General features: G+C 35.9%; 2 protein-coding genes across 3 annotated transcripts in view; one reads left to right on the forward strand and one right to left on the reverse strand.

Moving 5' to 3' along the window:
* Nucleotides 1-677: 677 nt before the first annotated feature.
* Nucleotides 678-27,988, forward strand: CCNC (cyclin C). 2 transcript variants are annotated; one of them, XM_061427762.1, is made up of 12 exons: nucleotides 678-981; nucleotides 7,643-7,749; nucleotides 8,561-8,645; nucleotides 8,835-8,904; nucleotides 10,921-10,972; nucleotides 16,462-16,517; nucleotides 17,253-17,288; nucleotides 17,995-18,086; nucleotides 18,791-18,858; nucleotides 22,800-22,879; nucleotides 23,951-24,069; nucleotides 24,899-25,343. In XM_061427762.1, the coding sequence occupies exons 1-12, from the start codon at nucleotides 950-952 to the stop codon at nucleotides 24,951-24,953; spliced, it is 852 nt and encodes a 283-aa protein (XP_061283746.1). In that variant the 5' UTR covers nucleotides 678-949; the 3' UTR covers nucleotides 24,954-25,343. The 2 variants fall into 2 exon arrangements, with proteins under 2 accessions (XP_061283746.1, XP_061283745.1); XM_061427761.1 differs by lacking the exon at nucleotides 24,899-25,343 and adding an exon at nucleotides 25,513-27,988 and having other exon boundaries at nucleotides 680-981.
* Nucleotides 3,005-27,990, reverse strand: part of TSTD3 (thiosulfate sulfurtransferase like domain containing 3) — a 35,129-nt gene continuing 10,143 nt past the window's right edge. Inside the window, exon 5 of the mRNA XM_061427764.1 lies at nucleotides 3,005-8,980. Within this exon, the coding sequence (XP_061283748.1) occupies nucleotides 8,977-8,980 (4 nt within the window). The 3' untranslated portion in view covers nucleotides 3,005-8,976. The remainder of the gene's footprint in view (nucleotides 8,981-27,990) is intronic.

The raw sequence follows: 27,990 nt of genomic DNA on the forward strand, positions 1-27,990 counted from the left end.
TGGGTAGGAAGCAGAAACCAGGTTGCACACTGCAAGTATTTCTATGTGGTATTCTGGTAAACTGCCTAAAAGTTCACAGAAGGAAGGGACCTGAGTCTCCTAGCCTCTAATCGTACCTCTTTTTGCATTGTTTCGCAGTCACTTCATTCCAAAAGAACTCCATTAAGAACCTATTTGGCTTGGTAGGTTTTGAGGCCAAGTGAAACTGTCGTGTCCGACTCCTTGCGATCCCGTGGACTATACAGTCCATAGAATTCTCCGGGCCAGAATACTGGAGTGGGTAGCCTTTCCCTTCTCCAGGGGATCTTCCAAACACAGGGATCGAACCCAGGTCTCCCGCATTGCGGCTGGCTCCGTTACCAGCTGAGTCACAAGGGAAGCCCTTTGAGGCCAAAATTAACTTTATTTCTCTTTCCAAACACAGAAGAAAGAACAGAAGTCAGGAAGTCGTATACTTTAATACAAAGCCACTGTGCTGCTTCGGAAGCCTGTAAGATGGAGTAACGTTAACCCGAAAAAGGCACGGTTTCGCCATCCCAACCCTTCTCCGTCAATCGGAATTACCACAGACGCCCGAGCCGCGCGGGCTCTAGGCCGGAAATGGCGAAAAACTCTCGCGATACTCTCCCAACTGCCGCGAGACTTCGTGAGAGTCAGTTCCTGTCTTCTTTCTCAGTGTGCGCAAGGGCTATCTCCTCCCCGCCTCCTTCCTCCGTTACCGCGGGGCGGGCCGGAACTTTTGTCCGTAGGAACTGGTTTATACTGCAGAGTGTTGCCGGCCGGCGTCAAGGAGAATAGGGTGCTATCTTCTTCCTCTCACCGTCGCCGCCGCGGAGCGGAGCTGAGTCCATCAGATCAAGGAGCGCGGTGACCGGGAGTGTTGGGTCTATGGTCGCTCCTCGCGCCGCTCCGCCGGCTGGTGCTTTTTTATCAGGGCAAGCTGTGTTCCATGGCAGGGAACTTTTGGCAGAGCTCCCACTAGTAAGTGACTTTCCTTTTTCTCCGGTCCTGGCTCTTGGAGGTGCTGGGTGTACGGGGCCTGCGACTCCTTTTGGCCTGGATCTCGGCCCTTGTCCGGAGCGCTGCGGAGGTTCCCGGGAGGCGGCGGCCGGAGGCGGGATGTGCTTTTTCTTCGGCGACTCCCGTCACCGCGCCCCCTTGGTCGGGTTTCGGAGTGGTAGAAAATTTCTTGGCGGCGGTGGGTAAAGAGGGATTGCGTCTCCGGGGAAAGAAGGTTCGAGAGTTTTAGCTTCTGATTTTTGGTTTAGCTAGGCCGAGGTTGGGGGCAGGGGAGAGGCGGGGCTGGCGAGGGTTGGGATATGGGATGGGCACAGGTATGGGAAATGTGACACAGTTCAGAACTGTGAGGCTGGCTTCTCAGGACAGTTGTGGTTCGCTCTCGCCTGATATTTGTAAAGTAGGTTGGCATCAGTAGTCTTTTGTCATTTTTCTTCTGTGTTGAGCGGATTAATATTACTCCAGGGAAAGGAGGGAGTCAGGCTTGTTTCTGCTCATGAACCGCATTCTGCCACTGACTTTAAGCCTATATGGTATTTATGTTTGTAAGATATAGATCAAGTGCTCTCAACATTTGTCCATTTTGTTAGTCTGTGTCTCTTGTTTTGTTTTAAAAGTGTATTTTCTAGAGACTTTACCAATATCTTTAACGTGTTTTCATGAATAAGTTTTTGTTGACGTCTGTACCGTGGAATAACTAGAGTAATATTGAAAACATTTCTCCCTAAATACATTTGTGTAAGCAGATAGGACGATAGTGGTGGGACTAATTGAACTTTGGGTAGGCTATACAGTGTATAGTTGAAAGACGAACAGAACCTGATGGTATCTTAGTGTAAATAGTTTTTCATGCCAAGAGAGCATAAGTAACTAAATTTTGAGTGTGAGGATGGATTCCTATATTATTCAATTGGTATTTTAGCAGTTTGCACTAGAAAAAAGAAACAATGGGCTTTAAAACCTACTTTCAGAAAAGCAGGTTTTCTTGCTATAAGTGGTTCTCTGGAGATGAAAGGCTATAGAAGCTTTACGATCATATTTAATTTGCACTGTGTTCACTGACTGAAATATTTGCTTGGGCAAAATTAAAATTTGGGAAATTTCGGTAGTGAAGCAGTAGTATTCTGGTAAACTTTGAAAGAAGCTGAAAAACTTGACAGATAGCCAGCTCTTGTTTATCAGAAGTTACAGCCCTTTTTCAACTTAAAAAAAAAAGAAGTTCGACCCTTTGATAAGTCTTTTCATTATGCTTTCATTTACTGTTGGCTTATTAAAAGGGGGGCAGGATCTATTTTATAAAATCAATTCACTTTTTCACTTTTCAAATATAAAATTATTATAATGTTAAATGTGCTGTTTTGAAAACTATCCTTGCCTCCCTATTCAAATAGTCCTGAAGGAAGGGGCCACTTTATCTTACTCAGATCCCTTGGGAATCATGGAGTCCCTGATCTTTATCTTACTCAGATCCCTTGGGAATCATGGAGTCCCTGATCTGCAAAAGGTAACAAATATGAAAGACAAGACAGTCAATTCAGGAAAAACAAAAACATGAAAGCCACTGTTTTAGGTGATTTTGGTGAAAGAGGAAGATTGATATGAGTTTTCATGGCTTTAAATTGCCCTTTAACGTTAACTGCTGCCAGCAGCAGTTAAAAAATGGATAACATTGCTGCTATCAGCATGGCAGTTTTTTTTTTCCTTAGTAACACAGGAAATAATGGTGAATCATGTGTAATTTTAAATTTGAGAATATGTGGTGTTAACTGGTGAAGAAAAACTTGAAAATAGTTGTTTGTGGAATTTATCTTTTTAAATATTTGAAATGACTGTGGAGAAGAAATTGATGATTTTGAAACAGAGACACTGGTAGTATTTTTCAGGAAGTTAAGTAGAACATGATACATTCTTTGACCATGGTGCAGTAAAACTAGAAGGACACTAGACATTTGCTGGTTGACTGAAATAATTAACAGGTAACAAAAAATAAAAGTACAGAACCAACTCTGGATATTTTATTGTATCAAAGAGAACATTTAAAATACAGTTACATATTATCTAGGAAATGGTATAACGAGATTAATATATATTCGTGTCTATGGAATGTGGCCAAAGCCAAATTTATAAGAAAGTTAACATCTTGAATAACTGAAAAAGAATAAAAATTATATATTTTACTTCAGAATATTAAAAAGGAAACAGTGAAATAAATCTAAGAAAAAACAGGCATAATAAAGGTAACACTGATATTGAAAAGGAAAAAACAGTCAAATTATAAAAGCTGCCTCTTTGGAAGGGAAAACCAAAACAGTAGACTAAACTATGCTACTGAATTTAGGGGAAAAGGAATGATCAGTTCAGTCCCTCAGTCGTGTCCGACTCTTTGTGACCCCATGGGCTATAGCACTACTAGGGTTCCCTGTCCATCACCAACTCCTGGAGCTTGCTCAAACTCATGTCCATCTAGTCGGTGATGCAGAAATACAGAATTATGTATGAGAAAAGTAAGTAATCACAGATGTACCTTTGGGTTATCTCCATTTTCAAAGTAAATTGTAAAGCCAGAACAAAGTTATCAGAGAGCTACTTCTTTAAAAATTGCTCCAGGCCCACATTATTTCATAGGTAAATTTTTACCCACTTTCAAGAGGATCTGCCATTAAAGTTGTTCCAATTCACATGAAAAGTTTTCCAGTTCTCTTGAGGCCATGGTAACACAGATAAAAATCTAGCAAATGTAGCACCAACAATGGTCACTTTCAAATATTGATATAAATGTAAATTACTATCAGAGTCCCACATTACATTACAAGTATAAAAAATGACACTGGTTTTATTGTAGAAATTAGTCAATATTAGGAAATCTGTTAGTAAACAGTGAAGGCATTAAAAAGACACCTAATAAAATTCATTCTTTTTTTTTCCAACATTTATTCTTGACTAAAGCTCTTACTAAAAGAGAAATGGGATGGTAATGTCGTGAATACATATCAGAGCATTAATGGTGAAACATTAGGAGATATATAATGGTGAAACATTAGGAAAATTAGGATGCCTCTTTAAGGTTGGTCTGAATATGCTACTACTAATGTAATTAGTAGGATGCTCGTGCTTGTACGTAGTGACTTCAGTCGTGACTCTTTGCGACCCCATGGACTGTAGCCTGCCAAGCTTCTCTGTCCATGAGATTGTCCATGGACAGTTCATTCATTCTTCAAGAATACTGGAATGGGTTGCCATGCCCTTCTCCAGGGGATCTTCCGCCACTCAGGGATGGAACCTGGGTCTCCTGAGTGTTCTGCATTGCAGGTGGATTCTTTACTCCTGAGCCACTGGGGAGGCCCAATTAGTAGGATAATGAAACATGACAAAATTATAAATACAAGGAGATAAAATTAACCAGAAAATTTAATTAATTGAAACATTATTAGAAATAATAAAGGTTTGATAAAATGACCAGTTAACAAAATTTAAAAATTGAAAACTTTTTTTTAATGTTGATGGAAAAAAATAATTTACAGTGTAACAAAATATAAACTATTCAAGAATAAATTTAAATGTGGAAGACCTATAGAAGTAGAACATAAAGATTTTAATAAATGAAGTTTGAATGCTATCATTGTAAGGGTATAATTTCTCCCTAATTGACCTTTAAATATAATGCAGTCCCAAACAAAATTTTGTATGAATTTCCTTTTTGGGGACGTGATATAATGATTCTAAAGTTTGTGTTTTAGAATAATATATAATTATAATAGAACTGCCAGAAATTTTCTAAAGAATAGTAGCAAGAGGTTTTTTCCATACCAGATTTTAATTACTTGATTTTGTATGTTTTAAATTTGGAGAAGTGACTGACAACCCATTCTAGTATTCTTGCGTGGAGAGCCCCATGGACAGAGGAGCCTGGTGGGCTACACAGTCCATGGGGTTGCAAAGAGTCAGACATGACTGGGCAACTAAGCATATATGTTTTAAAATAACATGGCTTCCCCTGTGGCTCAGAGGGTAAAGAATCCACCAGCAATGCAGGAGACAGGAGATGCGGGTTCAATCCCTGAGTTGGGAAGATCCTTTGGAGGAGGAAATGGCATCCCACTCCAGTATTCTTGCCTGAAAAATCCCATGGACAGAGGAGCCTATCAGGCTAAAATCCATGGATTGCAAAGTCAGAAATGACTGAATGACTAAGCACAATGCATAAGAACAAGAAAAACAAATTAAAAATAAGAAATTACAAAGAAGATCCAAATATGATGATAGAATTATACACTGTGAAATTCTGATGACATTTGAATAACCATTTAACAAAACATTTAGTGGGATCCTTGCTTTATACCCCATATCAGTTTCCAGATGGATCACAAAAACTGAAAGAAAAAAGCCTTAGGGATATTAGAAAATATGTGGAAATGATGTTGAAGCTGAAACTCCAGTACTTTGGCCACCTGATGCGAAGGGGTGACTCATTTGAAAAGACCTGGATCCTGGGAAAGATTGAGGGTGGGAAGAGAAGGGGACGACAGAAGATGAGATGGTTGGATGGCATCACCGACTCAGTGGACATGAGTTTGGGTAAACTCTGGGAGTTGGTGATGGACAGGGAGGCCTGGTGTTCTGCAGTTCACGGGGTTGCAAAGAGTTGGACATGACTGAGCGACTGAACTGAACTGGAAATTTTTTTGTAAGTCATTTTGTGTCAGGGAAGGCCTTCCCATGTGTGACAAACATAAAATCAAAGTAAAATGTAAATAAATTTGAATAAATACATGATTCAAATTTCTGTATCACAAATCATTAAATACTGAGAAATCATGTATTGGGGAATGTATAGAGCATATTTGACAAAGAAATGATTTTTTAATCCATAATATACAAATTTTAGATCATAAGACTATCTGAATCATAAAAAAGATGACCATACTATTAGAAAAATGGTCATGTAAGAATTCAGTTCAGTTCAGTCGCTCAGTTTTAGAATTACAGTGTACCAAAGAACTTTATTAAAACAATAAAGGTTTTACCTTAGAAGTAAATTTAAATAAAATAGTGAAATGCTAATTTGCCTTAAAATTGTAAATTATTTAAAACATAGGTAGTGGGAAGAAAGGACAACAGAAGACTGTCTAAAGGATGCCTGGACTCCTTATTATCTCAGGACTCTAATACTCTTAACAGCCGTCCAGTGCTGGGGATTCCAGTGGACTGTATCTCTGTGAAAAACACAATTTTGCCTTTTTGTAATTCTGTTTGAGAAAGTTGGAAGTTTAATTAGCTTTCCAACCAAACAAATTTCTGCATTTGAGTCTTAACCATATTTAAGTGTTAATGTGGCTTCAAAGAAGTTATTGATTCTGAAGTAGTGGGTTTTGATTGAGTTGACTGTTTTAAAAAAACTGTTTGGATTTTAATTGTGATGCAAACATTTGGTTTGGTACAGACATTATTTCCACTCTGGTGGATAAGCTCAAGAAAGGTCATATCCCAAACTAGTTGTGTATAAAATTTGCTTGATTATAGTAGGAACAGCTTTGTTTTGAATAGGTATCTTACCTAGCAATATCTTAAGCACATTTCTTCCCTTAAAATTAACTGTTAATTCTCTCTGTAGATCAACAAAGTTAAAAGGCCCAAGTATTTTTTTTTTTAAATACTGTGTAATGAACTATTAAAAGATTTTAAAACTTAAAAAAAAAAAAAGATAGGTAGTAACCTGTTGGGTCAAGTATTTCATGACACACTCATGTCACTCGTGTGAATGGAAACTGCTGTGGGAGGCAAGCCGACAACGCATATCAAAATTACCAGCAAAACTGACCCATTAGTTCTACTTTTAAGAAGTTGTTCCATATATTAATCAGATATACAAGGGTGAATTACAGATGTTCATTAAAGCATTACTTGTAATAGTGAAAAAAATAACTTACATGCCTATCAATAAGGATTAACAAAATAATGATCCATCATAATAACATGCATCAGTTTAAAGGGATGCTGAATAACAAATTCACTGACATAAAACTTTCAAGACACACTGAGTGACAAAAGCATGTTGTAGAGTATTTTGTGGGATCATGTCAATTGCCTTGTCTATTTAAAAATAGACTAGGCAGGAGGAGGAGACTATTGGTAAAATAAATTCTGAAGCAGCTTTTAACATGAATGGAATTTGTGAAGTAGGATACTCTAGTTACTCATGAACAACTGAGAAAAGATATACTTCAAATCTTAGGCACCATCAATTGGTATCAAATAATTTCTGTGTCACTAAGAAAGTGTAAATATTACTGCCTATTAAAATGCTAGGCATCACTGAAGATGCATCTTGATCTCAGTCTTAGGATCAATGAAACACACCAGAATAGTGATGAGGTTGGGGTGGGGAGAGACAGATCAATAGACTGAGAAGGAAGGAATAAAACAGCCGATTTTTTTAGGGCATATTTACATTTATTAGTGAGATCATTCTCAGTGTCAATGTTCCAAGAAATGTGAAAAACTGTATTTAAAGGTTACATGTATTCTGTACTTCTCACAATATTAGCAGCCTGTTCAATCTTAGAATATTTTATATAACCTTGTTAGTGAATTTTCCATAGACTGTCTGAATCTTTGCCTTTTTTAGCTTACAATGGATTTTGGATAAACAAGATCTGTTGAAGGAACGCCAGAAAGATTTAAAGTTTCTCTCGGAAGAAGAGTATTGGAAATTACAGATATTTTTTACAAATGGTAAACTTTTCTTTTAATTGGTTGAAATGGTGCGGTTGGTTACCTCTGAATTAAATGTTTTTCTGTAGTAATTTGTGATGTACTGTTTTAGTCCCTATTTTATACTTTTATTTGCATGTATGTTCTTTTTTTATAATTTATATATCATTTTAAAAGTGATTTAAAGTCTTTTGTGAATTTTACATGTTAGAGACCCTCAAGACAGCCCAAAAGTATTAATTTCCCAAAGCTTTTATAATGTATCATTAAACTTAAGATTGGCTAAATCATTTGAGGATAAATGATTATTTGGATTGGCATCCTGTATTGGTCATTCCTATCTTACAGGTGTGCTTTAGGATTTAGAGTCAGAAGATCCTTGTTCTGCCACATGATAGCTTTGTCACAGAATCTTTATTCCTCTCTGTCCACTTTCATTGCAATACTACCTCTCTGTTGTTTTGAGGATTCATTTTGGGTTTTTTATCAGCTTTATTAAGTAGTTGTTATAATGCTGATAGGTGTCTAATAATATGAAAAGCATTGAAAATGCTTAGCAGGTAGAAGGGAAATAATCATTCAGTCTCCTTGATTCAAGAATAGTTTTTACTGTGAGACAATTTCTGTTTTTTTGTTATTGTTTATGTGGATCTATGTATTTTTAAACAAATTTGCAGCCCTAGTACTAGACCACTGTGATCCAAGTAGAGCTGTACAGCATGTATAGGTTTTTCTCTGTGTTAAAATGAATATAGTCATCATTTAACCACATAGAAACTATTGTTAAATGTTAATTATATCAGAAATACATTTAACTTTATTTCTCTTTTAGTTATCCAAGCATTAGGTGAACATCTTAAATTAAGACAACAAGTTATTGCCACTGCTACGGTCTATTTCAAGAGATTCTATGCAAGGTAGGGATGTGTTATTTTGGAAATATTTTATGCGTATTTTAAACCCTTATCTAATGTTGATGACCTTGTATAAGTGAATCATGTGTTTGCCAAAGTTATTCTTTTTTCTCATATAAATATTTTCTATATGAAATGTTTTCGTATATGTTTTCTGTATGAATGACATTTAACTATTTAATCATATTTTAGGTATTCTCTGAAAAGTATAGATCCTGTATTAATGGCTCCTACATGTGTGTTTTTGGCATCCAAAGTAGAGGTATGAATTCCTTTTCTGTTCTTCATCAAAGTACAGTCAACGTATATTGGTTCATCTGTTCCAGTTTTCACATTACCTGTGTAAAAATAATAACAGATGGCGATTTATATAAAATATTGAAATTTGTACAGGATCAAAGAAATATCTTTGGCCTCTAAGACATTTGTTGTTTGGCACTAAGGAGTATTGCATAGATGGTACGGCTTGTCCACTGTAAGCTGAGAGTGTTTTCCCTTTTCCTCTGCATGCTTCCTGTGTTCTGCTGGCTTCCCTTCTTGCCTCCTGATTGGCTGCCTAGTGGGCTGTGGAAAAGCAAGTGGGAAAGCAAGCACTGGGGAGGTTATAGCTATTATATGCTTTCCAGCAAAGAATGGTTTGGGTGAGGGAAAGAGAAAGATGGGAACTTTCAGCTAAGACCAAATCTCTGTTTACCTTACTTAACCTTTACAGTATTTTTGAGAGAGCTCAGCTAAAATCCAGACAACAAAGCAGATACAATTAACTGGTCTTTATAATAATCCATTGTAATCTTTAGTAATATGAATCCTTTATATTATGTTTCTATTTTTAGATGCTGTGTTTAGAATAGTAATTGTATTTCTGAATACTGAATGGAATTTAATTGTAAGTGGTAATTTAAGGAGGTAGAACCAACTTTGTTTTTAAGTTCTTTCATGGAAAAGAAGGTGTTTATAAAAGGCCTGTGTTATGGGGTGGCTTGTCCAAATATTACCATGTAATTGTATGTATCTGAAGGACAACCAGTATGGGAAACCAAGACAAAAATCTTTATAAACTTCTTGTAGATTAACTTAGAGTTTTAATTTGTCTTCTTTGTTAGATATCTTTTGTTACATGATTTACTGAATAGAACTCTTATAATTTACTAAGTGAAAGTATTTGCTTGAAGAATTTTGGGTAGAATTATCCTGGAAGATGATGTATTCTTTCATATTTGGTTATAGCATTTTAAAAAAATCTTTTAACTTTGACCAAATCTTTCTGTGTTTTATCCAGTTGTGTGAGAACTATATTGAAATGTCATTTAAGAAAATGTCTGAGCCGTTTAAATTTCAGTTTCATTTATTATGGCTTGAAGTTTATATGAAATATAAATATATACTACAGGCATACATGGGTTCAAACACAATTAGATAAGGATGTAGGTTGAAGGTTTTTGGACAGGCTCTAGTAATTAGTTTCTTTTTTTGACTAAGGAACCAATTCTTGATTTTTCAGTTTTAAAATGAAGCTTTGGGAAAATCCCTGGTGGTCCAGTGGTTTGGACTCCATACTGTCACTGCCGAGGGCCTGGGTTGGATCCCTGGTCAGGGAACTAAGATCCCGCAGGCTGTACTGTGCAGCCAGAAAAAAAAAGAATACAACCTTTTAACTTTATAAGGTTAGCTACAAATTAATTAAGACTATGTAAGGTAGATCACCTCATAAATTTGTTATTTTTACAGCAGTGGTATGTTAAGTTCAAAGAAGAAATAGGAACTGATGTCCAAAGCCTTAATGCCATACCATGGAAATGAATTTGAGTACAGAAAACTGGCACTGTCACTTTAGGGCTTGGTTTCTACTTTGGTGGTGTGGTGGTTTATTTGCTAAGTCCTGTCTGCCTCTTGCGACCCCGTGGACTGTAGCCTGTCAGGCTCCTCCGTCCATAGGATTCTCCAGGCAAGAATCCTAGAGTGGGTTGCCATTTCCTTCTCCAGGGGATCTTCCCGACCCAGGAATCGAACCCGGGTCTCCTGCATTGCAGGCAGATGATTTACCAACTGAGCTATCTACTTTGGTACCTTCCAATAATAATAAATTATAAAATTACTTAAGCATTTGTGTTTAAAGTAATTTTAAGGAAAGGTCATAAATTTAGATATTTAAGAACATCATTCTTTTGCAAACATCGGAGAAACATAGGAAATACTCTGTTTTAATAGACTTCAGATATACTTAGGTTCATTGGGTTACTGTGTACTTATTTAGTCTCATTTACTTTTCTTTGTCTAGGAATTTGGAGTAGTTTCAAATACAAGATTGATTGCTGCTGCTACTTCTGTATGTAAGTGCAAAAATTATATCCTGCTTTAAAATTGTAATTCTGAAGAAGGCTCCATAGGACATAGATGTTTTGCAGTTTATGAGAGCTATGAGAGATTAGTTTGGTCTGTTAAATCTCTTGAGGTGAGGTTATTACTTTGACTACTAAAAATGGATAGTTACTATTGATCAAAAAACATCAGTTCTATGGCTCTTAATTTTGTAATTAGGGTAAAGAAAATTTTTGTTTTTCAATTTTATTATACTTTATTGCTCCATAATGACTAGCTATTGTGTTACTCTTGTGGGTGAAGTAAACTATTTTTTCAGCAATTGTAATTACGTCTTTGATGGAGATTATGTATTTTTCCTCCATATGGAAAAATACGGTGCAGGAAAATATGCTGACTCTTTAGTCCTAGAGCTGATTCTAAGCACCAGTTTGGGTCTAGGCAGCAGCTATGTAACTTTGAGCAAGTTGTTTTACCTTTTGGACTTAGTTTTTTATCTAAAAAGATGGGGTTTATCTACCTGTGAATGATGGAATTAAAGGAAATAACACTGTAAAGTACTGTACACAGGGTAATAACAATATTATCTTATGCTCCGTCTTCCTAGGTTAAGCCAAAAGATATCGCCTAACAAAAGATAATTTTTTTTTTCCTCCTGTGATCTTACACAGAAGAGACAGAAGGTGTTTTAAGTTTATGAGCCAAGGTTTCATATTATGGGGTCATTCCCCTTTCTGAAAAGAGTGTATTAATAAAATTGAATCTTTATCATGTCATGTCTTATTTTGAGGATAGAAGAGTAATAATCAGTGTTGCCATAGAATTTAATATACCAAATGTATCCCAGTGATGAAGTATTAAATTGTCATCTGGAAAATCAGTATTATTAAAAAATTGAAAAATGACTACAAGGAAATCTACCAGAATATTAGCAGTGCTCATCTCTGAGAAGATTATAGGTGCCTTATTTTCTTCTTACTTTAGTTAGTCTCTGTTATCCAGATTTTTTAGAAGGTGTATATTTTAAAAAATGTAAAATACCTATTTCGAAGCTTTTTTTTTTTATAGTGTATTATATGGCCCAGACAGCTTAGGTTTCAGATTTCAGCTCCAGTGCTTTTGACATGCAAATTAAGCAAAATATAACCTCTCTGTTATATGAGTATATTAACATCTATGTCATAGGGTTGTTGAGAGGATCAAATAAGTTAATATTAATAAAGCTCTTAGAACCATGCTTTGCTCAGTGTGTTATTAGCAGTTTGCTAGGGCAGCCATAACAAAATGCCAGAGCCTGCACAGTTTAAACATTTATTTATTTTCTCAGGATTTTGGAAGCTGGAAATCTAAGATGAGGGTGTCAACAAGTTAGTTTCTGTTAAGGCCTCTTCCTGGCTGGGAGATGCCTACGTTATTGCAGTGTCCTCACATGCCCCTTTCTCTGTGTGTGTACATCCCTAGTATTTCTTCCTTTGTAAGGATACCGCTCTTATAGAATTAAGGCCCCATGCTTATGATCTCATTTAACCTTAATTGCCTCTTTAAATGCCCTGTCTCAACATCTAGTCAGACTGAGGGTTAGGGCTTCAAAATGTAATTTGGGGGGAAGGGACATTATTCACCCCATAGTACTCAGTAAACTTGTGACTATCATCAGGTTCATCAGTAGCAGCATCAGTTATCACTGGAAAACACTATACTGGATGCAGTGGTGGATAGAAAAATAAGTACAAAGAATTAAAGGACAAGAAAATAAGACATCAATATAGAGATACTAATACAGAAGAAAGTAAGTGGCATAAAAGAGTAATAGAGGATGCAGTGAATGTTTTACACGGGCAAAGATGATTTGTTAGATGAATCCAAAAAGACTTAAATAGAATTTGATAAAGAATTTGTACCCAAGGAAATGCAGGGGAAAGACACCCTAGGAACATTGAACAGTTCAGTTAATAAATATATGGAAAAGCTAATGAGTTACATTCGGCAAATGGTGAGTAAAGAAATAGTGGGAAAATAGCACTACCTGACTAAGGCCAGATAATAGATGGCCTTCAGTGAGGAATCTGTAGCTTGTTCTGTTGTCAGTGGTGGTACCTTTCATAGCTTTTTTTCAACATGAGGGTGATTCCAGAATTGTGTGTTGGGAAGTGATTCTGGCAGAATTACGTAAGATGAATTGGAGGAGAGTTTGAGTGTAAGTCGATGGACAAATTTTGAAGTTTTTTATGTGATACGGCATGGATGAACCTTGAGGATACTATGATAGGTGAAATAAGCCAGTCACAAAAATGTAAATCTGTGTGATTCCACTTCAGTTCAGTTCAGTCGAGTCGCTTAGTCGTGTCCGACTCTTTGTGACCCCATGAATCGCAGCACGCCAGGCCTCCCTGTACATCACCAACTCCCGGAGTTCACCCAGACTCAAGTCCATCGAGTCAGTGATGCCATCCAGCCATCTCATCCTCTGTCGTCCCCTTCTCCTCCTGCCCCCAATCCCTCCCAGCATCAGGGTCTTTTCCAGTGAGTCAACTCTTCTCATGAGGTGGCCAAAGTACTGGAGTTTCAGCTTTAGCATCATTCCTTCCAAAGAAATCCCAGGGCTGATCTCCTTCAGAATGGACTGGTTGGATCTCCTTGCAGTCCAGGGGACTCTCAAGAGTCTTCTCCAACACCACACTTCAAAAGCATCAATTGTTTGGTGCTCAGCCTTCTTCACAGTCCAACTCTCACATCCATACATGACCACAGGAAAAACCATAGCCTTGACTAGACGGACCTTAGTTGGCAAAGTAATGTCTGCTTTTGAATATGCTATCTAGGTTGGTCATAACTTTCCTTCCAAGGAGCAAGTGTCTTTTAATTTCATGGCTGCAGTCACCATCTTCAGTGATTTTGGAGCCCAAAAAATAAAGTCTGACACTGTTTCCCCACCTATTTCCCATGAAGTGATGGGACCAGATGCCATGATCTTCGTTTTCTGAATGTTGAGCTTTAAGCCAACTTTTTCACTCTCCACTTTCACTTTCATCAAGAGGTTCTTTAGTTCCTCTTCACTTTCTGCCATAAGGGTGGTGTCATCTGCATATCTGAGGTTATTGAGATTTCTCCCAGCAATCTTGATTCCAGCTTGTGTTTCTTCCAGTCCAGCGTTTCTCATGATGTACTCTGCATGTAAGTTAAATAAGCAGGGTGACAATATCCAGCCTTGACGTACTCCTTTTCCTTTGGAACCAGTCTGTTGTTCCGTGTCCAGTTCTAACTGTTGCTTCCTGACCTGCATACACATTTCTCAAGAGGCAGGTCAGGTGGTCTGGTATTCCCATCTCTTTCAGAATTTTCCACAGTTTATTGTGAGCCACACAGTCAAAGGCTTTGGCATAGTCAATAAAGCAGAAATAGATGTTTTTCTGGAACTCTCTTGCTTTGTCCATGATCCAGCGGATGTTGGCAATTTGATCTCTGGTTCCTCTGCCTTTTCTAAAACCAGCTTGAACGTCAGGAAGTTCACGGTTCACATATTGCTGAAGCCTGACTTGGAGAATTTTGAGCATTACTTTACTAGCGTGTGAGATGAGTGCAATTGTGTGGTAGTTTGAGCATTCTTTGGCATTGCCTTTTTTGGGATTGGAGTGAAAACTGATCTTTTCCAGTCCTGTGGCCACTGCTGAGTTACATGAGGTAATTATAATAATCAAATTAATAGAGATGGAAAGTAGAATAGTGGCTGCCAGGGACTGAAGGGAGGGAGAGAAAGGGGGCATTTTCAGTTTTGCAGGAGAAAGAATTTTGGAGATGAAGTGTACCTGCATGCATGCTCAGTCACTTCAGTCATGTCCAACTCTTTGTGACTCTGTTGACTGTAGCCTGCCAGGCTCCTCTGTCCGTGGGATTCTCTAGGCAAGAATACTGGAGTGGGTTGCCATGTCCTCCAGGGGATCTTCCCAACCCAGGGATTGAACCCTTGTCTCTTATGTCTCTGGTCCTGGGAGACAGTTTCTTTACCACTAGCGCCTCTGGGGAAGCCCATACACTATTGCAAATGTAATTAATACTACTGAACTATATACTTAAAAAGAGTTAAAGATGATAAATTTTATATAATGTATATTTTATCATAATTCAAAAGCCACCAGGAGTTTCCTGGAGGACCAGTGGTTAGGACTTGGAGCTTTCACTGCTGGGGCCCAGGTTCAGTCCCTGGTCAGGGAAGTACGATTCCACATGGCATGCAGCCTGGCCAAAAAATTTATTTAAAAACAAAAAAAGCAGAGGGAGATTTATAAATCTTAGAAACTTTAATAGGTGATCATTTTAAAGTTACTAATAACTAAAAGGAGAGGAATGGAAAGGTTAAGTAGACAGTTCCTAATGTCAAGTTTAAGTGGTTTAAGATTTCAAATCTTGACAGATGTTACCTATCTAAATGAGCTGTTAGAATACTCAATTCCTACCTTTTTTGAGGAGATAAGAGGATTGATTAACAGTGTTTTCATTTGTACTTTTTTGGTGACTAAGTAGTAACTGTGTGTATGTGTGTGTGTAGTTTTGAAGAAAATCCTAGAGCCCTTTGCATGTATATTCATGATTTTATTAAAATGTATCATTTGATAAAAAAAATACATATTATAAAATGTTTAGAATGTTCAGATCAGTAAAAACCCTTAAATCTCAGAGATAACCACTGTTAACATTTTTTGGTTGTATTATCCTTCTAATATTTATATATATAGTTTACCTTGAATAACACAGGGGATCGGGACACCAACTCTGCTAAGTTGAGAAATCTGCATATAGAACTTTGGCTCATATAGTACTTACTTATTGGGAAAATCCATGTATGTGTACACACAGTTCATATCTGTGTTGTTCAAGGATCAGCTGTGCTTTGCTTAGTTGCTCAGTTGTATCCAACTCTTTGTGACTCCATGGACTGTAGCCCACCAGGCTCCTCTGTCCATGAGGATTCTCCAGGGCCCTCCTCCAAGGGATCTTCCCAATTCAGGGATTAAACCCATGTCTCCCACATTGCAGGCAGATTCTTTACCGTCTGAACCACCAGGGAAGCCCAAGGTCAACTGTATATATTTACAAATAGATAGATACTTGTAAACACATATATAACCCGTCTTCCTTTTAAGCTAAATTACTAAAGAATAAAGCAATACCATTCTAGAGCTGAACAGATTTTAGAAATGATAAAAGCCATTGATTTTTTTCCCATTTCCTGTATTTTTTAAGCAGCAGAATCCTGTCTTAATATATTAAATATATCATTGAAACTCTCTAATCGTAATTTGGATGGGGTCCTAGAGCTTTCTTCCACTCAGTCTTTCCCATTGCCTGAGAAAGGAAGAAAAATCTTCATCTCTAAGCTTCCTCAAGAGTTCTTACTAAAAATGATTTAGCTTTACCATGAATATTTTACACTGTATTAAAAAAGTTTGTGTTAATGATCTCCCCATTTTCTCAGTTTAAGTTTTTTTGTTTGTTTTCTCAGTGAAAACTAGATTTTCATATGCCTTTCCAAAGGAATTTCCTTATAAGATGAACCATGTAAGTATATTGTATAAAATAAAACTACTTGTCAAAGCTGTGTATATAAACTATATCTCCATTTTATATTAAAATAAACTGAATAGTCTCCTAGAAATGGCAATTTAAAATTGTACAAGAATGTGGACTTTATTTCTAAATTAAAGGTAACCTGCTTCTATCATAAAAAAAAATAATTTATAGCTGTGGTTATTAACCCTGGGTGCCCATTAAACCACATTGGGAGCTTTTTTAATAATACTGATGTCAGGGGCGCTCTGGAAAAGATGAATTTCTATTGCCATTTTAATAGACATATTCTTTTTCCACCTTGCAAGGGTTTTTTTTTTTTCTCTTTAAATTGTATTTTTGTTTCATTTTAGTACTCTTCTATTATTGATTTGTAACAAGAATGATATTTAAGTGGAGATAATTGTGTTGTTGCATTTGTTGAGTGGAAAGTGTATTGTAAAATCTGAAGTTTATACAGGATATTTTAAATAAAAACAAGTAATAAGAATGCTTATATGAGACGGGCTTTTCCTTACAAGAATTAAAATGTCTCATAATCACAGTTGCATGCATTGTGTAAAAAGTAATTTTTTATAGCATACGTTCATTTTGACATAAGCTGTTGTTTTCTTGATTTAAAAACATTTTAGAACTTTTGATAAATAGCTATATATTCTTATGTTAACCTAAGTAGACTCAATTTAATTTGCTTTCATGTTGACATTTATAATCTTTTTAAAACAGGTATTAGAATGTGAATTCTATCTTTTAGAATTAATGGTAAGTATATTTCTTCCTTATGGTTAATAGAGTAAAACTTACTTTCAAATTTAGTGAAGTCATAAATTTAAAGAAATAATTGTAGGGAGGTGCATTTTAAAACCATCCGAGTAATATGTGATGGTAAACCATAGTTCATAGTGGCATCATCACCTGTATGCTCTTGGAAGCCTGTAAAATTGTATATCTTACTTAGGATGGGAAGTGTTTTCTGTTCTATAGTAACTATAATAGGATTACAATCAAACCAGTCAGGACAGTAAACCACTGTAAATTATTTGCACAATTTGTGTATATGTGTGGGATTATTTAAAGATAGATTATGTCTTTGGCAGAATTCTGCTCCACCAGTTGGGAATTATGGATTTATAGGCTAATAAGAGGTTTCAGTGTGTTGCAGATGTGACACTTTGAGTCTCTAAGGGAATGGATGCTGACTGACTGCCAACCGATTTACCAAGGTATATTCCAGAGAGAGCACTGCCTTCACTGTTACAGTAGAGTTTAGGGCTGCCATGCTGCTTGCTTAAGAGAACAAGAGGGAAGCAAGCATGAGTTAGAAAAAAATACATTTTGAAATACACTATTAAAAATAGAAAAAAATACATTTTGAAATATACAATTAAAAATCAGTTGGGTAATGATAAGGTTTTTGTGCTATAATAAATCTGTTTTTATACATACACATTTTTTAAACTGTTTCTAGGATTGTTGCTTGATAGTGTATCATCCTTATAGACCTTTGCTCCAGTATGTGCAGGACATGGGCCAAGAAGACATGTTGCTTCCCCTTGCATGGTAATTAGAACAGAAGTTATTCATAGTGTGACATGTTATTAGTTAGGAAGGTTGACAATTAAATATGAAGTTTAGCATTTTTAAAGTAAACAGTGCCCCAAGATATTTTATGTTCAGTGAAATATCTGCTTATTGAATTTTAATAACTATATGGGAATAAATGCTAAAATGATAAAGATCTATTTGATGGATATTTCCGTTAAAATTTGATTCTTAGGAAAAACAGTTTACATGAAAATTAAGATTTTATCTTTAAACAATAATGGAATGTATAACTGAATCACTGTGCTGTAAGCAGAAATGAACACTGATTTCAACTATACTTCAGTAAAATAAATTTAAAAATGTTATCTTTAATCAGAATATTTTGGGTGGTATTCAGCATACATATTAATATTTTGTATAATTTCTAGTTTCCTAACTGATTTTCTAATTTTAGAAAAAACTTTCTTATATTAAAATTTATTATGAAGTTTTAAAAATTTAAATATATTTAGCTGTAATTTTATTCAATAAATTGGCTTATTGTCACATTCATGTATCCATCTTTTTCCTTTGATGTTTTCACCTTTATGTCTGTTAAAGTAATATAAAAGAGATATAAATATATACAGATAGGGAAAATCTGGCCCTCTCTGGAGGGAAATGTACAATCATATGAAGTAGTTCTGCTTTCAGTAATAACATGATTTACATTTCTATAGGAGGATAGTGAATGATACCTACAGAACGGATCTTTGCCTACTGTATCCTCCTTTCATGATAGCTTTAGGTATGTAAATGTGGTGTATCTTTATTAGCTAAATTATTATAAACCTATTTAGCTCATCCTAAAAGAAATTTCACCCTATTGTGCTTTATGTTTTTATGTTCCTTGAAGTAATAGACTATTCCTTGCATGTGAACTTTCAATAATATGAACTGCAACTGTCACAAATCAGGATTATTTCCCCCCCACCCCCCTTTTTTGGTAAGTTTTTTTTTTTAATCGCTTAAAATAATTTTAACCAGTATCTGAGTTTTTTGGCAGAGAAGTTTGGAATTAAGACTTTTAACATTAGTTGATATTTATATAAAATTAAGTCTTTCATTTCCTGAGCCCAGTTAAGTCCTCAGAGGTCAAATAAAGGAGCCTTTTGTGGTCCTTAGTGCCTTGCTGGAGGGAAAGTTAGCCACTATTCTGTCAGTTTTATCTGTGAAAGGCAGTACTGTCATGAATTACTAATAGAACAGATGGTTTTAGGTTTAAACTTCCTTTAATTTACATTTGTGGGAAAATTACCTAACCCTTTTTGAGTTTGTTTCCTTAATTATAAAATGTGGGCGGTACTAAAACTCTGTATAAATTTGTTACAGGAATTAAGCTTTCTTTTAAATAATGCCTGCCATATATTAGGCACTTGTTAGTTTCTGTTTCCTTTATGTCTTCATTTCCATAACTCTTGTCTTCTTGATTTCCTCCGTATTCTTTTACCAGTTCAGACTTATTTTCATTGGTTTCTCTGTATTCAGTTACCCCTTTAATGTTTATGTTTCTCAGCCTTCTTACATGAGGGATGGCAAATAGGTTATACTTTTATAGTACTGGAGGCTCGCTGGAGTCCTGTGTTTGGAAGGATTCTGAAGTGGCATCTGGGTTCAGTGGGGAGGAATGCTGAGATCTGCATGGGTAGGAAGGCTGTGTGCCACATCTCTGTCATCCATGCTGTTTTTGTTTTTCCCCTGGCAGGCTCATCGATTCTGCTGTCTCTATGTGTTGAAACATTTAAATTTCTTTATTCAACCAAGATGTGCTCCTGAACTGGTCTTTATATCAATCTGTGCCTTTTGGATAGCTTCCTTTGGCATCTCACTGGCCCTCAGACTCTTAATTAGGACGGAACTCAACAGTTTGCTCCAAAATATACTTTTAAATGTCTTTGTTATGTTGATGAATAGGACTAGTTAGTTGGAAACCCAGTAGTTAGGCTCTTTTATCTCCCTTGATAACCTACTTCTAGCTGGTAACCAACACCTGTTGTATCTCTCTTTAGTAATCTCATAGCTATCTTCTCATTTTTATCCAGATTATTACAGCTATCTCCTTCCTGACTAATTGGCTTCCAGCATCCCTGTTCTCGTGAGCCAGTCTGTCCTCCACACTTGAGCAGGGCTAGAGGTTCTCAACCAGGGATGATGTTTCTCCCCACAGGATGTGTGGCAGTGTCTGGAGATGGTTTTGGTCATGACAGCTGGGGTGGGATGCTCCTGGCTTCTAGTGAATAGAAGCCAGGGATGCCGCTAAGCATCCTGCACTGCATAGTGCAGTCTTAAAGAATTGTCCAGTTCATAATGTCAGTAGTGCTGAGATTTAGAATCTGAGCTGGAAAGAACTTTTTAAAATGCAGAATTTGTGCCCCAATTAAATCTTTAAGTGCTTCTCCCAGTTCAATTCAGTTCAGTCGCTTAGTTGTGTCTGACTCTTTGCGACCCCATGGACTGTAGCACGCCAGCCCTGCCTGTCGATTGCCAACTCCCAGAGTTTACTCAAATTCATGTCCATTGAGTTGGTGATGCCATCCAACCATCTCATCCTCTGTCATCCCCTTCTCCTCCTGCCCTCAATCTTTCCCAGCATCAGAGTCTTTTCGAATGAGTCAGTTCTTTGCATCAGGTGGCCAAAGTATTGGAGTTTCAGCTTCATCATCAGTCCTTCCAATGAATATTCAGGACTGATTTCCTTTAGGATGGACTGGTTGGATCTCCTTGCAGTCCAAGGGACTCTCAAGAGTCTTCTCCAACACCACAGTTTAAAAGCATCAGTTCTTCAGTGCTCAGCTTTCTTTGTAGACCCAACTCTCATCCATACATGACTACTGGAAAAACCATAGCTTTGACTAGACGGACCTTTGTTGTCAAAGTAATGTCTGCTTATTAATATGCTGTCTAGGTTGGTCATAACTTTCCTTCCAAGGAGTAAGCATCTTTTAATTTCATGGCTGCAGTCACCATCTGCAGTGATTTTGGAGCCCAGAAATATAAAGTCTGTCATTGTTTCTACTGTTTTCCCATCTATTTGCCATGAAGTGATGGGACCAGATGCCATGATCTTAGTTTTCTGAATGTTGTTTTAAGCCAACTTTTTCACTCTCCTCTTTTCACTTTCATCAAGAGGTTCTTTAGTTCTTCACTTTCTGCCATAAGGGTGGTATCATCTGCATATCTGAGGTTATTGATATTTCTCCTGACAAATTTGATTCCAGCTTGTGCTTCATCCAGCCCAGTGTTTCTCATGATGTACTCTGCATATAAGTTCAGTAAGCAGGGTGACAGTATGCAGCCTTGATGTACTCCTTTCCCTATTCGGAACCAGTCTGTTGTTCCTTGTCCAGTTCTAACTGTTGCTTCCTGACCTGCATATAGGTTTCTCAAGAGGCAGTTCAGGTGGTCTGGTATTCCCATTTCTTTCAGAATTTTCCACAGTTTGTTGTGATCCACACAGTCAAAGGCTTTGGCATAGTCAATAAAGCAGAAATAGATGTTTTTCTAGAACTCTCTTGCTTTTTCGATGATCCAGTGGATGTTGGTAGTTTGATCCCGATTTCTGGATAAAATCCATAGCTTTGTTTTAGCATTTATATACCTGTCACTGTCTGCTCCACTTCTACCTTTTGTAAAAACTCAGCTTAGATATCATCTCTTTAGTGACATGCTCCTCAACTTCGTACTCCCTGAATCACCTGAGTCTTTGTTTAGGATGTCTCTGTCCCTAGTATACTCTGTGTATGCCCTGAAATGGCATTTTCCACTGTATTTTTATTACCTATTTTTATAATTCTGACCTTTGGCCTTTCAGTTCATCTTGGACAAGCCCTACTTTGTAACTTTGTTTAACTTGGGGCAACCAGTATGTTGTTTCACATTTGAGTTACTCTTTGCCTAGAATGTCACTCTTAACAAAGTCATATGGTCACATTCCCTGACCAGGGAATATAATATTTAATAAGCCTGTGGGATCAGGGTAGGCAGGCTGCTTGGGAAAAATTATAGTAGGCAAAGTTAAGATGTAGATTGTCATCCTTGGGCTCTTTCATTATCTTTGTTAGTTTGTATTGTAAGTAATGTATATAAATACATTGTTATAGTTCATTACATTTTTTTTTCTTCCGCTCTGTTGGATTACAACACTAAATTCTGTATAGAATGCCCAGTTTTCACCTAACTTGATCATATGCTAATGACTTGAAAAAGCAGAAGCAACACTGCTTTTAATTGAAATACCAAAACAGAGTAGTGTTGAAATTTATCACTGCATAGATTGGCTGGTTTTTCTGGTTTGTTTTTTTGTCACTCTGACTTTTGGGTGCATTTTGACCACTACTTTGTACTGCTGTTCAGGGATTCTTCCCCTGTGCTAATTTTCTCAGTGGACTTTTTCCTCTCTGACATGCCCTAACCCTTAAGGCAACTGCACCATGACTAGCTCACCTCATGCTCACCATGAGGAGCAGATGTCAAAAACCTTTAAAAAAAAATAATATATATATCACCCAGTAATTTTTCCTCCCTGTAAGATTAAATTGATGGGATGGTCATATAATTCATAAATTATATGAATCTGTATAATTTTTAAAAAGAATATAATAAAATACACATAAGTGAATGAATATCTTTGTGACTCCATAAATTCCATGTGCAATTAAACATGTAATTTGTGTCTCATTTTCTCTCCAGCTTGCCTGCATGTAGCCTGTGTTGTACAGCAGAAAGATGCCAGGCAGTGGTTTGCTGAGCTTTCTGTGGATATGGAGAAGGTAATCTTTAGAATTCCCTTAACTGAATATAAACTTGAACATTTTGAAGTTCATGTCGTATTTATTTACCATGTGCCTAAAATTTCATGATGTCAGCCAGGCAGTGAGTACTTCTTGGTTAAAAAAAAAAAATGTTAAGAAATACGTTGGCAAGAAGAATTGATTTTGACCATTTAGGTTATATTTCTCTTCAGTTTAGGATTACATACAATGGTAAACTTAGAGGTTGCAAAGCAGTCTCTAATTGCCAAAATTGTTTTAAAAGCTACCTAGTGACTACTGTAATACTACTCTGAACTCCAGTAACACAACCTATCTCTTGACATTGGATTGTTGCCCTTTTTTCTACCTTTTTTTGCTGAAGTGTTCTAGAATCAGTCCAGGGATAGATTTACTCAGGGGAAAAAAAAAAAGATATAATTTGGAAACTGGACTTGATAGATTTGTAGCTGCTGGTTTTTGAGTACCTTAATTCATGTATAGAGTAGTTAGTAGAGAATCAAAATCTTTTGTGCACTACCTCTCATTAAATTTTTTGAAACAATGATTTTAGAGGAGTGTACTTTGTAGTGGTAGCACTTCCCAGGTGGCTCAGTAGTAAGAAATCTGCCTGCCAATGCAGGAGACACTGGTTCGATCCCTGGGTCAGGAAGATCCCCTGGAGAAGGAAATGGCAACCCACTCCAGTATGCTTGCTTGGAGAATCCCATGGACATAGGAGCCTGGCAGGTTACAGTCCATTGGGTGGCAAAGAATTGGATATGACGGAGAACACACATGCTCTATAGTGGTATTCTTTTTAATGATTTAGACTTTTGTTCCTCGTACCTCACTGTTTTGTTTTGGTTTAAGATATCAGTAGATAGAAGGAAACCAACTGCAGAGATGGATAAGGATAAGACCTAGCATACATGTGCTTTCACATTTACTGGGATTGACTAACCTAATCTGAAGGATAGAGACTGTCTTTTCACTGTTTCCTAAATGATGTCTAGGATGTGATGTGTGGTCTTTATATACCAAATGTTGCTTGATATTGCCACTGAGAACTTTTCAAATATTTTCTTCTAGATTTTGGAAATAATCAGGGTTATTTTAAAGTTGTATGAGCAATGGAAAAATTTTGATGAGAGAAAAGAGATGGCAACTATTCTTAGTAAGATGCCGAAACCAAAACCTCCTCCAAACAGGTACTTTGTAGAGTTTAATTATTGCTTTTATTTAATTATATATATCATAGGCATTATCATATTTTTAATAAGAATATGCTATTTTGTTTTTATAAAATGTCTTCTAAAACTTCATGATACATGTTTTTTTGTGACTTAATATTTTGAAGACATCTCATTTTAAAAAATACATTAATCTGATCATCTGTTAAGTAACTTTTCTTGATATAATGGCAGGTGTATTACAGGTATCCCTCAACATATGGCTATATACTTACATAAGTTTAAACAGAACAGAGATAGGCAAGTCCATCTAAAATTCAGGGATAAAGAATTTTGTAGTAGTTCCATGTCAGTTTCACTCTGTGTCATCTTTTTTCCCCCCAGTAGTGGCTGTTACCCTGTTGATAAAGTTCAGTATCATTTTTCAAAAACTTAGATGATTGATCTGATACTGTAAAGATAAATAATTTTGACTTTTGAGTGACTCAGAGATCCATTGTACATAATAACATAATTTTGCTAAGTATGAGTTACTTGTGCTAAAAGGGTTTTTTTGTTGTGGTGGGGTTTTTTATGTGTTTTATTGTTTTTTAACTGGATCTATTCATTTACGTTCAGTGGTTCTCAGCTGTCAATGTACATCAGATCATTTCGTTTAGGGGGAAAAGGTCAGAAGGGAAACTACCCATCTTAATCATTTATCAAGAAAAATAAATAAGTTATATAACGTTAAGATTGATTTGTAGATCTGGTATGTTAAGGTTACCATTTGGAAAAATTAATACTTTTACAAGGAGCTGTTTAAAGCAGCCATTCAAACAGCTGCCTTTGGATGCATTTTTTGCAGAAATTCCCTGAGTGATTCTTCACTAGTTGCAGGGCCTGAAGCTGCAAGATGCTGATGGACAAGATAAGGCAGTTATCCTATTGCCACAGTTACTGGTATTTTCAGTTTCAGTGTTTAAATATTCAGTGCTTTCCAGGAAATTACCATATTTCTTTCTGACTTTTAAAGGTTTGCTGTATTCACGTATGGTTTTATTATGCTTTTGGACAATGATTTTTTGGAAGAACACTTCTTGATTTTTATTATTAGTAGGAATAAGATTTTCCATGTATAATTTAATTTCATAGGAAATTTGTCTAGAAGAATCTCTATGTTGAGTGATACCTGTAATGACAACAAAATACCCTAATTTAAATTTTTGAGTGTGTATGGACACTAACTTCCAGAATGCTTGCTATATGTATGAGGGCACCAAGTTACATAAGAATAAAAACATAAAACCAAATGTAGTCTTCTGGATTTTAATTTTTCCACATCTGTATCTTATGATTGGAAATGTCTTTGTTTTGTAGAGCCTATAGCAAAGAATAACTTTAAAAATTAGTAGCCTTACTAGGGTTTTGAAAATGAGTCTTTTAATTGGTGTAAAATCTCTTTCTTCCCCACTTGAACAGTGAAGGAGAGCAGGGTCCAAATGGAAGTCAGAACTCTAGCTACAGCCAATCTTAAAACATTCCGAAGAATTTCATAGTGGACCAGTTGGAAATAAACCATTGGACAGATTTCAGTAATGTCTTCAGTGGAACACAAATGAAAATGAATAGCTTGTTTCTGTCAAGCATATTGGGAAGTGATTTTATTTTTGCAAACTGTTTTCCTTACCTAATTTGATTCTAATACATAATTGATTAAAATCTATTGTTTATGAAAGTTTGGAAAGGTTCTAAGAGGACCTACAGACAGACATACAGACTTTTGAAAATTAATAGCTTCTGATTAGTATAATTTTTCTTAATTTGGATAATAGAAATTTTAACTTTTTATTAAGCCAGAAAACATGAAACATAATTTGTTTAAAATTCTCTTTGGTCACTGAATGACCAAAAAAAGGAAATAAGTCAAATATATGAGGGTCTTTTTTTTTTTCCCCTCCTTAAGTTAAACTTTAAAATTGTATTTAAGGAATCAAATCTTACAAAATCCTGGAAGGTGTTGGTGATGATGATGATTTCAGGGAAATGAATCAATTACCTATGATTTTAAAGTGTATTTTATTCAGTAGTTTTGGTATCTTGCCATGGAGGATACTAGCCCAGCCTAGCAGAAAAGTGCAATATGTACAGCATACTTTGACATTTTAAAAGTTATACTCCATAACCATTTTGAAATGCTGGGCAAACATTTAAAAAACATGCATTTAATTCAGTTAATCAGGCATTTTGAAAGCTAATTGGATGAAAACTGTAATATGGTTGAAATTTGGTAACATTTTTGTTATTTTTACTGTGAAGTTTTTATATGATGTACACACTCTAGTTTATTTTTGTGTCTTAGTGTGGACTTACAGATTTACTACAGGAATCCTGAGCCAGGAACACAGTCAGGTTTCAGGCCAGTTAGATACTGGCTGTTCTTAATTCTTATCTGAGTGTAGGACTTCAGACTAAATGTTATATCAGTGGGACTTTGCTGTCTGTAGAAGTTACTAAATTACATGATCGTTTTCTTCAGACTTGAAGGAGAGTGATAAAATTTGGAGTCATAGGATATTGATGTACAATTTAAGGATTAAAAGTTTTTATAATTCAATTGTGAATAATGGATTATTAAATGTTGACTTCCTAGTATAAACCTACAAGAATAAAAATACATTCTCCAGCTATATTGGCTAGTGTCTTGAATTTATCTTTTTTGACTCTTCTTTCTGTTGTTTTTGGAGTCTTTCTTCCTTTGGATAAGTATTAAAGCCTTCTATGGTTTATCAAGTAGTAATTTCATATAGTTTATAAACAGACTTAGAATTCTGCTTCCTTGTGGAGAGTATCACATAAGCTGGAAAAAGATTATAAAGTCAGTACCATTGATAAACATTGGTCTCCTAGGATTATGAAATAAGAAAAAAAAGCTCTCCTCAGGTCTGAAGGAATTAAGATTGGGCTTGGGTTGGAAGGGCAGAATGATTATATATATCACAATCATTGACTTAACCCTACTTTTTTTTTAAGCCTACCTATATTTCTAAAAAGTTTTTTGAAAATACATATGCCTGGTACTTTTATTTTCAACCTCTTAAGTAGAAAATGTAAAAAACATAAATAAGAGTAGATAAAATGTTATAATGAGCCTCAATACCTGTCAACTCATGGCCAATTTCATTTTAAACTCCCACCACTTCCTCCAATATGCCTATTATTTTGAAGCAAATCCAAAATATTTTGTCCATAATTTTCCTAGTATGTAACCCTAAGAGTAAAATACCTAGAAGAGAATTTGTCAAAATAATTTTGTAATAATCAAATATCTAGCGTTTATATTTTTAGTTGTTTCCTTAATATCATAAAAATTATTAAATAATTCTACTTAGGATCTAAATATAGACCATATGTGTAATTCATTGATAAATCTTTTAAAATTCTTGGATTCTTCCTTTATTTCATTTCAGAAGTTCCCCATTTTGGTTTGCTTGTTCACTAAGAATTTCCCACCATATGTACTTTGCTGATTGTATCTTTGAGGTGCTACTTAACATGTTCTTTTCTCTGTATTTCTGTATATTGGTAATGGAATGCAAAAGCTTGATCAGGTTCAGGCTCAATTTTTCTTTTTTTTCTTTATAAACTACTGTATAAAGTATGGATATTTTCCCTCAGGAGGCATATAATGGCTGGTTGTCTCTTCCTTTATTTAGCAGCCATTGAGGATGTGTATTGTTAAGTATTAGCGTAGGCTGCATTATTTAGTAAGACAGCCGCTAGCCACGTGTGGCTACTGAACACTCAAAATGTGGCTAGTCTGAATTGAAATGTGCTATATATGTTGAATTTTAATACTCGGTACAAAAGAATGTAAGATATCAAATTTGTTTATAATGATTATATGTTTTAAATGATTTTTTAGATACCTAGGAGTAAATACAAATATTAAGATTAATT

This window comes from Bos javanicus, chromosome 9 (genome assembly GCF_032452875.1).
Source record: "Bos javanicus breed banteng chromosome 9, ARS-OSU_banteng_1.0, whole genome shotgun sequence".
Lineage (NCBI taxonomy): Eukaryota > Metazoa > Chordata > Mammalia > Artiodactyla > Bovidae > Bos > Bos javanicus.